The sequence below is a fragment of the Bactrocera neohumeralis genome, chromosome 5, assembly GCF_024586455.1.
Source record: "Bactrocera neohumeralis isolate Rockhampton chromosome 5, APGP_CSIRO_Bneo_wtdbg2-racon-allhic-juicebox.fasta_v2, whole genome shotgun sequence".
In the NCBI taxonomy this organism is placed as follows: Eukaryota; Metazoa; Arthropoda; class Insecta; order Diptera; family Tephritidae; genus Bactrocera; species Bactrocera neohumeralis.
Window position 1 is genome coordinate 16,957,953 of NC_065922.1, and position 13,725 is coordinate 16,971,677.

The 13,725-nt window shown below is 35.9% G+C and overlaps 2 protein-coding genes and 1 long non-coding RNA gene across 4 annotated transcripts in view; all 3 read right to left on the reverse strand.

The window, feature by feature from the left end:
* LOC126760691 (uncharacterized) overlaps positions 1–6,410 on the reverse strand; it is a 108,502-nt gene extending 102,092 nt beyond the window's left edge. Inside the window, exon 1 of the mRNA XM_050476529.1 lies at positions 4,986–6,410. Within this exon, the coding sequence (XP_050332486.1) occupies positions 4,986–5,843 (858 nt within the window). The 5' untranslated portion in view covers positions 5,844–6,410. The remainder of the gene's footprint in view (positions 1–4,985) is intronic.
* Positions 1–13,725, reverse strand: part of LOC126760680 (mannosyl-oligosaccharide alpha-1,2-mannosidase IA) — a 325,234-nt gene that overhangs the window by 231,765 nt on the left and 79,744 nt on the right. The window lies entirely within an intron of this gene.
* Positions 7,149–13,725, reverse strand: part of LOC126760703 (uncharacterized) — a 57,211-nt gene continuing 50,634 nt past the window's right edge. The window contains exons 2-3 of one of the 2 annotated variants that reach the window (XR_007667242.1): positions 9,653–10,244; positions 7,149–9,221 (exon numbers count right to left, since the gene is read on the reverse strand). This is a non-coding gene — a long non-coding RNA (uncharacterized LOC126760703). Of the gene's footprint in view, positions 9,222–9,652; positions 10,286–13,725 lie in introns of both variants that reach the window. The other variant, XR_007667243.1, reaches the window with a different exon arrangement.

Genomic DNA, 13,725 nt, shown 5'->3' on the forward strand with positions numbered 1-13,725 from the left:
GAAAAGTTAAGTGTAGGTGAGAAAAACCAGCAGTCGCTCAACATTCTATAACTTCAAGCAAACAATATATGTGAATTTATTTTGAGTTATGAAAGCGCAATATTTTTACAACAATTTTATGCAAACAAACAAAATAAATTATAATTGGTGATCTATCATGATTTTATCTCGCTTTTTATTCTCACTGATTTCTCACTCACTGTCAAGCGACACAAATCAAAGCCAAGCAATTTAGTGCATGTGTCGGGTGACAATAAAACAAAAACGTAAAGTAAACAAACAAAAACAACAAAAATATGCACACATACTTCTAGTGTGCCCATAAAACCATTGCTGTTAGAACAAAAATTGAAAAGCGCTCGGCTCACCATATGTGTACCCGTCATAAATTGTCGAATTAACAACAAACAAATTATATTAAATGCAGTAAAAACATGTGATTGCACAAAGGCTCTTGAAATTTGTAGTGCAGACGTGTGTAGGCGTTTAAATGATGTACATTTTAGGATCATTTATGAACCTGGATTTATGGCATCCATATAAATGGATGCACAGGCGAGAGTGAATTACGCAAATGTAAAAGATAAATAAAATATAGAAAGTCAAATATTTTGTGAAAATAAATCAAGAAAGTGCTATTCTCCAATTTATTTATATTTCTTAGAATTTGTTACAGAACCGGCACTTTAAAATTATAGTTTGCTAATTAATTGGCTCAGCGCTGGCATGAATTGAACTTAAGCGCACTCTGTGCAATTCGCAAAACGAGTGACCGCAAAAACTAAATAATCATGACATGTGATCAGAAAATATCACAACATTTTATATAAGCGAAAGACCCCCGACTAATCTTGAAAAAGGCACGAGAGAAATCGATATTAAACATATGGTGAGTTTTCACAGGATTTCCGTCTTTAAACCCGGTTTTCATGGAGCGAAAATGACTTTAAGCCGAAATGTTTAGAATTTCTAGGCTTTCTACATTTTTAGTGATTTATTTTGATTTTAAAGTGATACTTAGCAACACTGCTGGAAGCATGTGATATTAAACTAAGCACATGTTATCTTCTAAAAATCAAAAAAAAAATGTTATAATTGATGTTGGAGACCACAACGGACAGTTACACTGCAAGCCACTTTTCGGTTAAATAAACAGTTAATTGCCCAACAGCACTGACAGTTACTTCTGTTTAATTTTTTATTAGTTTCTTAAGGCTCAAATGGCATTTCATCATGGAAAGACTTACGCCTGAACAACGTTTACAAATCGTGCGGCTTTATTACGACAATTCACTTGAAAAGATTCAAGAAGCTCCACATCTTCAATCCAAATATTTTTCAGCAATAAGACTCTTTCTGGTTGATTGGGTATATAAACAAGCAAACTTGCCGCATTTGGGATGAAGAGCAACCTGAAGAGATTCAAGAACTGCCATTTCATCCAGGAAAAAACAACGATTTTGTGTGGTTTGTGGGCTGGTGGAATCATCAGTCCTTATAAATGATAACCGGTTTGTGAGCTGGTGGAATCATCAGTCCTTATAAATGATAACCGGTTTGTGAGCTGGTGGAATCATCAGTCCTTATAAATGACAACCGACTATTTGGTGCCTGAAATTGAAGCTCGTGATCTCGGTGACATTTGGTTTCAACAAGACGCCGTCACTTCCCACACAACTCATCAATCAATGGATTTATTGAGAGAACACTTCGGTAAGCAGATAATTTCACGTTTTGGGCCGGTTGATTGGTCACCAAGATCATGTGATTTCACACCGTTCACATCTGCGATGTTGCCGCGGCTTACATTTGAAAGAGATTATCTTCAAAAAATAAATGCCAAATAATGTTCTTTCGAATGACAATAAACATCCCTCATTAATTTTGAACTTTCTGTGCTTTTTCGTTAAAAAATTAGGAAACCTCGAAATTGATCACTCTATATATTAAAGTTTAGCCGATACTTGCTGAGTAACCATTTATACATATGTAGAATTTGCCACCAAATGTTACTGTTAACATATACATACATGTGTCATAACTCATGACTCGAGAAGTCGTAATAAAGTTGTATTTATTTTGTCTTTGAACCAGACTAAAACTCGGACTCTGACTTAAAAAAGTAATTGAGAATTAAAGGCCTCTCTCCATGCAAAAGACACACGTTTTCCAAGTATCTTAAACTCACGCTAAAATAAAGTGCAACAATGGGGAAAAGATAATTTGTGATAACAGGGCTCTTATTACATGTAATCATAAAATTTCAATTATAAAATAAATAAGATAAAACTAATAAAGTCTTAATACACTTTCTAACCTTTCTATTATTATTCACCTTTTAAGGCATCACTTCTATTGATATGACGTTCGCTTGCTTACCTGTAATTAAAAGACATAAAACATGTTTTAGTGGGAAATATTTACAAACATTAAATTCAAATAGAAAATAGTTTAACAATTTTAAATACAAATTAAATAAAAATACTTTGAACCAATAATAATATAACAAACAGTGGTAGATTAGCACGAGTTCTGTCATACATACATATATAAATGGTAATAGCAGTCTTTGATTCGCCCAGAGGAGTAGCCAATCGAACAAGCGATTCGAGTTATTCAAACAAACAGTGGCAGAAAACATTTTAGTAACCCTTAGTTTTATTTTCTACGAACAATTTTAATTGATTTTGGGTGTTGAGTTTTTAAAATCAGAGAAAATTGTATTTTCACTTGTCATCTAAGCCCTTGACTATAGTAAAAGTGATGTCAAACAAGCAAAAGCTAAATTCGGTAGCATTGAAAATAGCAGTTAGACCATACGCTTTTGTACAAATTCAACTCGATGATTTTGTTGTTGCTTTTAGATGAAAATTTTTCATAAGAGAGCAGAGAAATGACGCATCGAAGATAGCTAGTCTCAAAACTAAACGGGGTGCAAACAATAATTAAGATTATATACAATTCGGAAAGTCCTTAATACCACTTGCATTAGTAATTCCACCTCTATACATATGTATATTATACGTGTAGATAAATATGTAGCTAATGTCAGCCTGGAAATCCAACGCAGGATAACTCTTGCCAACAGGTGCTACTTCGGACTTAGTAGGCAATTGAGAAGCAAAGTCCTCTCTCGACGAACAAAAACCATACCCTATAAGTCACTCATAATTCCCGTCCTGCTATATGGTGCAGAGGCTTGGACGTTGACAACAACTGATGATTCGACGTTACGAGTTTTCGAGAGAAAAGTTGTGCGAAAGATTTATGGGCCTTTGCGCGTTGGCCACGGCGAATATCGCATTCGATGGAACGATCAGCTGTATGAGATATATGACGACATTGACATAGTTCAGCGAATTAACAGACAGCGGCTACGCTGGCTAGGTATTGTTGTCCGAATGGACGCAGAGGAAGAGGAAGACCTCCACTCCGTTGGAAGGACCAGGTGGAGAAAGACCTGGCTACGCTTGGAATATCCAATTGGCGCCACGTAGCGAAAAGAGGAAACGACTGGCGCGCTGTTGTTAACTCGGTTATAATCGCGTCAGCGGTATCTACGCCAATTAAGAAGAAGAAGAATTTACCAATTAAGAGACGTCTGAATTGCTCAGGCATTTCTTACATAATTTTTTTTTTGTTTCTGAATTTCCCATAAAGAATACATTTTGAATATTTACTAACATTTTTGATTCGTTCCATGATATATAAGGTTAGGTTAGTCTGGTAGGCAAATGGGCAACGCATAGATCAGTTTTGGTCCTTTGCAATAGCAGATAGAGTTCAGTTACTTAGTCAATGAGGAGTAGTCATCCTTTAGGATGCCTGCGCTTGACGCGAATTGTAACATACTCTGATGCCAATGCGGGACAAGTGTACAATAGATCTATTGTTTCCCTGGTGCCTTACTATAGACATTTCCTGCAATATTTTCGGCGTATACACAATGTATGAGTTTCCCAATGTTGATTATGTTTTCGGGTGCTAGCCGTAAACCATTCTTGGCAATATTGTCCAATATTTCATTGCCTTCGATGCAATTGTGACTGGCACCCAGTAGAAGTGAAGTTGCTTGCTTCTAGCAACACCTTCCACTGATGCTTTGCTTTCCAAGACGCTTCTGCGCGTAGTCTATAGGTGGAGTAGTCTATAGGTTGCAGGTTTCGTACTAGTTCAAGAGCCAACGTTGGAGTTGTTTTTAAAGCTCCCGTTATGCACAGCGCAACGAGCCTCTGACCTCTTTCCATTGGTTTCCGGTAGGTGGATTTCTGTACGCCTGTTCACGAGACTACTGCACCATAGAGCAGAAGTGGTCTTACAACAGTTGTGTAGCACCAGTTCATGAGAGAGAGAGAGAGCCCCTCGCATTGCTAGTTTTTCTCACTCTTTCTTAGACATTGTGCTTCTACAACCAAGACAACCCCAAAGTACTTGTTGCGGTCCTTGAGAGGGAGTTGTGTCGAAGGGAACCTGATATACCGACGGAAACATGATATATAAAATAGATCTATTTGAAATACGAATTCAAATGATCTTGGCTAATAAGATTTAAGCAGTTCATTAGTTAGAACCTTACCAGCATATATGTATGTACTTATTTCAGTAGATTTGAGTTTTCTATAAGTGGAAAGATTTGAAAAAAATGAGTGGTTATTATTTCTTTTTTTGCCAGCAGCAACCCTTCTATAAAGTCATGGCAGTAGCTAATTCCAAAATATTATTTTAAGAGTATTTTTTTTTAGTCTACATACTGTTAATAAGTTCAGATTCAGGCCTACACTACCTCTCAAATTCTAACGCAACCTTTTTCAGTCACGCGCCATAGGAATTCCAAGAATAATATATAATAATATTAACCGCTAAGGCATATATATTACTTCTCTTAACTGCAAAAATAATTCTATAAACGTACTCACACCACAAACATCTCACATACATCGGTATGTACACACGACCATACACTATATAAAAATTCTCCAATTTACCTGCTTGACATGCTCGCGCTTCGCAAAGTCAATTTGACCGGGATTGTGATCGGCAATGCTCAGACGATCGTTCGTTTGCGGTGACAGCATTGGCTCCAGTGTTGTGGTAAACTCTGACGCATTCATAGCAACCGTAGTAGCCGTTGTTGCTGTTATTGGGGCTGATGTTGTCGTTGCTGTTGCACGAAGCAGCTTTGTTTCGTTTTGAGCGCGCAAACGGGTCTCCTGCGCATTGACCAACTGGGACAGTGACTCATTCAATTGACGACCCGTGGCGGTGGCAGGCACCGAAATCGAATCAATATTGCCATCAACAATGGCGCTCGTTATGGGTTCGATGAGTTTATCGAGCAGCGTCTCAACGGCGGCAGAAGACGGCAGCTGCGATTGCGCCGCGGACGCTGAGCCCGCAACCGCCATGTGGCTGCCGTTGGAGAGCGCTGTGGAAAAATTCCGTATGCCAATTTCGATGACAATTTTATTTTGCGCCGCCGCGCCAACATTTGCATGATCACCAGCTGCCCCTGCACCACCGCTACCTCCTCCGCCCGCATGACTGCCGGCGAAACGTTGCAAATTCTTGGGATGTGTGGCCGCTATGTAATTCAAATCGCTACGCGACAAATGATGTTGTTGCAGTGCGGAGTATTGTTGTTCGACGAGTGCGGCACGTGTTTGCACGGCATTCGCACCGGTCGCCGCAGCCGAATCGCTGGCGACCTTCTCGCGCAATTTGATGATATTCGAAATGTTGATGCTGTTCGTCAGCGTTATGCCGACAATGCAGACGAGCACAATGGTGAGTATGACGCCGAGTATGACCAGTGTGTGTACGCGAAAACATTTCCGGCTGCACATTGTTTGTTGTTGTGGCAACGTGATAACTATATGCCCAATGGCGGCGTTCAGGCGACAACACAAAGAAGTAGCGGTCAAAGAAGACAGTAGACGAGGGGGGAGGTAGGAAGGAAGAGTAGGTGGTGTAGCGCGTCAACTTTGGGTGCAGCACTGTTGTTGTGTAATTGATAAGCGCGCTCTTAACGGCACTGTTTTTTGTTTGCGGAAAAAATCAATGGAAGAGCAATCGACAATCGGAAAAGTCGCTTTTAAGCAATTGCAATTGAGTGGCTTGAATTTAATGCGGCGTTAAGTAGATGCTCATTTTGCGCGAAATATATTTTTTTATTTTTTAATTTTTAATTAAATAATTTTATTTAATTTTTTTCAAACAAAAATTTTAATTTTTTATATATTAGGGAGCTTCGTTTAATTTTTGTTTGTTATAAAAAATGTTATTTTGAATTTTAGATTTTGTTTACTATATTTTCCTTTTGTTCAATTTTTTTAAAGTTAATTTTAATATTTTTAAAATATATATATTTTTTTAATTTTAATTTTTTTTATTTTCAAAATTTTTTTTTTAATTTTTTAATTATTATTTTTTTTAATTACAAATTTTTTTTTGTTAATTAATTTTTACAGATTTTTTTTAATTTTTTTCAATTTATTACAGATTTTGTTTTCACTTTTTTATATATATTTTACTTTATCTTTAATGTTTTTAATGTTCTATAGGTACTCAAATATGACTTTTCAAAACTAATTTTATTTAGAATACACAGTTTTTATAATTTATTTAAATTTTTGGTTTTCACAGTTATATAAGACCGACTTATTTCGTATTTTTTAATTAAAATTCGTGTTTGTTTTTCTTGTCAAAACACGGATTTATGCTTTCAAGATGATCTTCTTGTAAACCAGTGAATTTTTATGGTTGCCGTTTTCACTTTTAAAAGTATTTTTTTTTATAAAAATGAGGAAAAAGATAATTCTTCCGCTAATTTTTTTTCACTTGTTTCTGAATTTTCTGTGTTTTTTGGTAATAATCACTTAGTAAATTTTAATTTGTATTAAAAAATATATTATTTTTTTATTTTTTTAGGACTTTTTATATATTTTAACTATTTTTTATTCTTTAATATTATTATATTTAATTATTATTTGCTTTTATTATAATTTTTGTATTGTTTTATTTACTTGTTATATTATACTTATTTTCAATAATAATTTTTAACTTTTTATTTTAAATTTTGTTTTTGTTTTTATTATTATGTAAATTTTTTATTTTATTATTATTATTTAATTATTATTTTTTAAATCATTTTTTTTTCACTGATTTCTTTTATTTTAGACTCTAACAGTTTTTAAATATTTTTTCATCAATTAAATTTGTTTTTCAGTACTTTTATATTTATTTTGTGTTTACAATTTTTATTCAACAGTATTTGCTTTTTATATTTGAAAAGCTTGCTTCCTTGTTTGGTATTTGCTTTATTGGAATTTATGATTTTCGCACCACAGCGTATAACTTGTTTCGCTGCTTTTACCGTTTTAAAGATGGCTTTGCACTTTTATATGTTTAGCACACACCTTCCTGGTTTTTATTTATACACAGAATAATATTTTTTGCCAAAAAATATTATTAAAAAATTTTTTTTATTTTATTTTATTTATTTTTTATTATTATTTCAAACAATTTTTTTTATTTCAAAAAAAATTTTTTTAATTATTTATTAATTTATTCTCGAATTTCAAAAGGCACAAATACTTTATTTTCAAAAATAATAACAACAACAACAATAACAAGTAGGTTTGCTACTTTTCAACTGCCGCTTTATTTTCCAATATTTTTCACCTTTTGCAATAAATATTTGTCTAATCAACAACAGTTGATTTTACGACAACTCGCAACAACAGCTGTTACCGACGATCGCTGCACATGCAATACCACCAGCAGCGCGAGTCAAAGCAAGCGACCGATCAAATATCAGCAGGCAAGCAAAGCGTATTAACGCATTCCGCTTTCGCATTTATTCCACGCCACTTCACCTATTCTATTTCGCTTTATGCACTTTTGTCAGCCAGCTGTGTTGTTGTAGTTTCATTCGTTTGTTTTTTTTTTATGCAAGCTTCGTTGCACCTTTAGCACCGCAATGTTGCCGCATGCGCTCCGCTAACGACCAATTCGACGTACAACACGCGTTTGTATACAACAACAACACAAAAACACACTTTTCGTTATGTATGCGATGTTGTAGTTGATGTGCTTTAAGCGTCGTTCGTTCGCTCTAACGTCGTCTGCAACGGTTCGCAGCTGAGACACGAATGAAGTCAGCAAACAAAGCAGCGTATAATTCGCGATCGTCGCGCTGACCAACGACGCTTTAAGTTCGGCTTTTAGTGGACCGAAAGTGTGTGGTGCACATATGGGGGGAATGCGCAGGAGGGAGTCATACGCGGTGTGTGGGCAACCCGGCGATCAAAGGTTCTTCAAAAGCTTTGCGGCTCACGCACGCCGCTGCATTGCACGTTTCGCAGAGCACGCGACCCCGATGACGTTATGGCGGCAGCAATGTACATATGCGTGTGTTTACAATAAACAGAGCTGCTGTACTCACAAGCTCTGCGCTTTTCGTTGTGCTCCAGTGAGCGTTGGCGCTTGGCTGCGTTTGTTGTTTATATTCGTGCGCTGCTTAGTTACATTTCGCAGTCGCTGCGCTGCCGCTGCAACGCCGACTGTAGTGAACACAATATTAACAGTTTCTACTGCTACTCGAACAGTGCTGTCGTTTCGGCTGCTGCTGTTAAAGCGACGACTGTTAGTTGTAATTCTTTAACAGTGGCTGTGTTTATGTTGTCGCTGCTGTCGCTGTTATCGCCGACGGCGTCGTTAGTGTTACAGTTGAGGCTGTTGGCGTCTCTGCACAGCGCAATGGGTGTCCCGGCGTCGCCATTGTTTTCTTCCGGAGCGCGTAACTCAATTAGCGTTGCAATGTTTATTTATATCTTTTAAGTTTGTGAATTATTGTACTTTTAATTAGTTAATTTTTACAGCGCTATCTGCTTGATATTCCGCTTTATTACGGTCACTAAATGTTATTGTGTAATTAATATGCATATATTGACTTTATGCGTGATAAACCGTTATTGGATTTTTCTGATTTATGTATATGGCGTGCACCTGTGCTGATTTGTTGTTGTACTGTTAAGGTAATTTAATCACTTTACATTTTGTATGAATTTTTAATTTTCGTTTTGTATTAAGTATGCAATTCTCAAAGGGATTTCAGTATTTTGATTAAATTTTTTTGTTTTTATATTTTCATCACAAAAATGTGCAAATAATTAAATATATACGTAAATACTTTAATCTTTTTTGTGTTTTCTTTTTCGGAGCTGTAAAACTATTTTTATTTTAATTTTTGAAAAAAAATATACATACATACATACATACATATGTATAATGTTTTAATAAAATTATAAAAAAAAAATTCGTTTTATTTTTTGAAGAAGTAACTTTTTAAGTACAAAAACATATTTATGATAAATTTTTTTACAAAATAAAAATAAAAAATATTTTTATTTTCTAAGTTATAATATTTATTAATATTTTTATATTCTAAAAAATATTTTTGTTTAAATATTTGTAAAATTAAAAAAAAAAAATATATTTGAATAAAAAAAATATTTTTCGAATTATAATTTCTTTTAATATTTTTGTAAATTTATTTATTTTTTTTTTGCTTCTGCAAAATCTAATATCTCAATATAAATTATTTTATTATATTACGTATATTTATATATTTATTTTATTTATTTTTCTTTACCGCCACACATGCACAAATTTGCTTTTCTCTTTTCCACAGAACTGTCTTTTAAATTATTAATTTATTGCCACTTCTCGTTTGCTTTGTTGTTTTTTAGCCACTGGCGTAAATTTGCACTTTTTTATTAAAGAATAATTGAATAAAAATCAACACTTGACGGCGTTTGATGTGATTTCTGCGCTTTTTCGCAATTGCATTTAATTTCCAATAAATAAGACAGATTCTCTATATTATTCTCTGGTGACACTGACGGCGCAAACAATTGTTGCTATGTACGTAGGTGTGTGGGTTTGTATGTATTGGTTTTCGGCTGGCCGCTGCGTCGCTCTGCGATGGCTACCTGCCGTCGCTTGTCAATCGGCTAACTGGTTGCAATTGGTTTATTGCTGAATTATTGGTTTGTCAGTTAGTTGTCTAATGTTGTTATTGTTGATTTGCTGATGGTTGTTTGGGACTTTGGCACTTAGTTTCAGGGACGAATGCAATCATCAATTAAATGTGCCAATTTTTTCTGTTTAAATTTCAGAAATTGTCTGTCATTTGTAGAGCGAAACTAATTCACATTATTGTGTCACGGAGCGCTGGTCACAGGCTGAATATAATATTTTAAATTTTTTTGGTATTATGCATAAACTAAATTATAATAATTATTAATATATATAATAATTACAATAATTATTTATAATTTTTTTCATAAGTAAAGTTAGATCATTCGTCTTTACGAAAAGGCTTGAAATGTTCTCCATGGCGCACAAATATTCAAAATATTACTATTTTTCAAAAATCGACGTTAAACACAATCTTACTTTAAGAAGTGGCTACATATGAGAAAAACATCTAGTTTGCTTATAAGCACATTTGCTCTCAAATTTCAACAACCTAAAAAAATGTCCGATAGATGACGCTGAGGACGATATAGTATTTACAAAACCTGGATTTACCATCCAGAAGGTTTCAAGACCGGAGCATACTCTTGTAGAACCCCCGGATGTGATTTAGTGACTGATGCTTAACACCAAGAGATAGTTGGAATAGCAATTACCCGTCTGAAAAACAAAAAGGCGGCGGGGGCCGAGGTATTGCAGGCCGAGCCATTCAAATACGGCGGTGAGGAACTAATAAGGAGCATGCATCAGCTTCTTTGTAGAATATGGTCTGACGAAAGCAAGCCCAACGATTGGAATTTACGTGTGCTCTGCCCAATCCTCAAAAAGGGAGACCCCACAATGTGTCCCAACTACTGTGGGATAAGCTTCCTCGACATCGCATATAAGGTTCTATCGAGCAAATTGTGTGAAAGATTGAGGCCCACCAATTCAGCAAACTGATTGAACATTATCAGTGGGGCTTCAGGAAAATCAACAACTGACCAGATATTCACCATGCGCCAAATCTTGGAAAAGACCCGTGATAAAAGGATTGTCACACACCACCCTGCCTGCCCTTATGCCGCTATGTCTAATGCGGATGTATAATCTGACGTTGAGCTATACCATAAGCTCAGTCAGGATCGGAAGCCGCTCGATACAGAACGCGGTTTCAGACAAGGCGACTCCCTATCATGCGAGTTCTTCAATCTAGATGCTGAAGTACGCCGATAATATTGTTATCATTGGCCTCAACATCCGCTCCGTTAGTTCTGCAAGACGAAATATATTATATCTTCCTATAAACAGTCGTCGCACTCGTGACTTGGTCCTTCCTCACTGTTAACAGTCGTAACTTTGAAGTCGTAGGTAATTTCGTCTATCTTCGAACCAGTATTAACACCAACAACATTGTTAGCCTCGAAATCCAATGCAGAATAACTCTTGCCAACAGGTCCTACTTCGGACTGAGTAGGCAATTGAGAAGTAAAGTGCTCTCTCGACGAACAAAGACCAAACTCTACAAGTCACTCATCATCTTCGCCCTGCAATATACTGCAGAAGCATGGACGATGACATTATCTGATGAGTCAACGTTAAAGGTTTTTAAAAAAAAGGTTCTGAGGAAAATTTAGGGTCCTTTGCGCACTGACAATGGCGAATACCGCAGTCGATGGAACGATGAGCTGTACGAGTTAAACGGCGACATTGACATAGACCAGCGAATCAAGTGACAGAGGATACGCTGACTAAATCATGTCGTCCGTATGGACGAAAACACTCGAGCTCTGAAAGTATTCGATGCAGGGGAAGAGGAAGACCTCCACTCCGTTGGAAAGACCACGTGGAGAAGGACCTGGCTACACTTGGAAACTCCAATTGGCGCCAAAGAGCGAAAAAGAAGAACGACTGGCGCGCTGTTGTATACTCGGCTATAACCGCGTGCGCAATATCTACGCCAATAAAGCAGAAGAAGGAGAAGCAGACCATATAATCATGAAAATCGTAGATTTTAACTTTTTATTTATTTTACACTTAGAAAAATGTGCTGAATTTTTATATTTTTTGTGTGTGGCACAAAGCGCAACATTGCGAAAGAATGACATTTACGGCCCACGGTGGATAATAGAATATCAATAGAAGCAGTCTGACGTTGGAAATATGTTTTAATTGAAAAATTATAAAATAAAATTTTATTTAAATTGATAGAAAGTATTGAAACAGGACCTAGGAATCACTGGCGTTGTATAATTGGAAGCCGCTTAAAGGCAGAGAAAAGCTTTGTTTGTGTCCATAATACACATGTGAGTATATGATGTTGCAATTAAGCCTGTAATACCACTACTAAGTACCATAAAGTTAAAATATTTGTACATAAGTACAAACATATATTTTCATAGCCTAAGCTTTCTGCATTTTGCAAACTCTTAAATGCGGAAAACAACTGCAATATTTCTAATTTTGCCAACAAATCATTAGCTTGTTACATGCACTCCTATCATTTAGTTTCTGTACTAGTCTGTGAACGTATGTATGTATTTCAAACACCCTGTCGGGAAATGCGCTCGTGTGTCTTACTACTAGCAAGCTGGGCTTCCTGGTCACAGCTGGGCGCCATCGGTTCATGCGCTAAGAGATGGAGTGACCTCTTTGCCCTTAGTAAGGCTAGACTCTTCCTAACTGTGAAGGTTCTAACGGAGCATTGCCTTATCGGCATCCACGCAGCAAGATTGAGGATCTTACCGGTTGTCAGCTACAGAAGATGGAAGAAGATGAGGTGGAAATATCTCAACACTTCCTTTTTGATTGTCTTACCTATTAGACTTTTTTGACAAGTACATTCTTATGTCTGTTTTGCGATCGCACAACTGTGGTAACTGACTGAGTGGCAAAGTACTCATGCAAGTTATCTTACCACAAGCTTAATTAATTCATTATTAAGTGTTGAAAAAACATAAACATTAAACAAAAGATAAACTAGTCACTAAATTGATTATAAATAGTACTAGTACGAAGCTGGTCTCCATAATGCTACTATAATTTTCAAGTCACACGCTGCCGTGTGGGCACGAAAGCCTACCACCGTTATTCCTACATCAAAATACTATACATATTCACAAATACATATATGCATTTATGTACCGTATAGCCGTACGAGCGAGTAATGTAATCGAGTGTAACGGCAAATAGAGAATAATTGAATTCATACGAGAATTGATTTTATGCATAAATAATCTTAATTAGATTTTGTAATTGAGAATAAATGCTTGTAAGAACAAAGAGCAAGAACAGCAAAGAGACTGAAAATGGCGCTACAGTATGTGGGAAAACAAAGAACAATACATACTATGTACTCGTTTATATTCATGTAACCATATGTGGCTGCTTAAGAGGCAGACAAACAAAACTGGTACAGTGGTATTTATAGTAAATTCTTGGCATATTTGGCGCGACCAGCTTAAGGCATGAAACTCCATGAAAGCCATATTTGCTTGATTTTTTTGCAGTTATATACATATGTAAGTATGTATTTACTATTACAATTGTTCAATACGATGTAAAAATGTTGGCTTTGTTTTGAAAAAATAAAATATCAAAAGCGTTATATAAAATTAAATTCGAATCCGTTCCTACGACCCGACTACGTAACCGGCATGGACCCGGATTTTTTATTCGGCCAAAGACTGTTCACTCGGCAAAATTCTG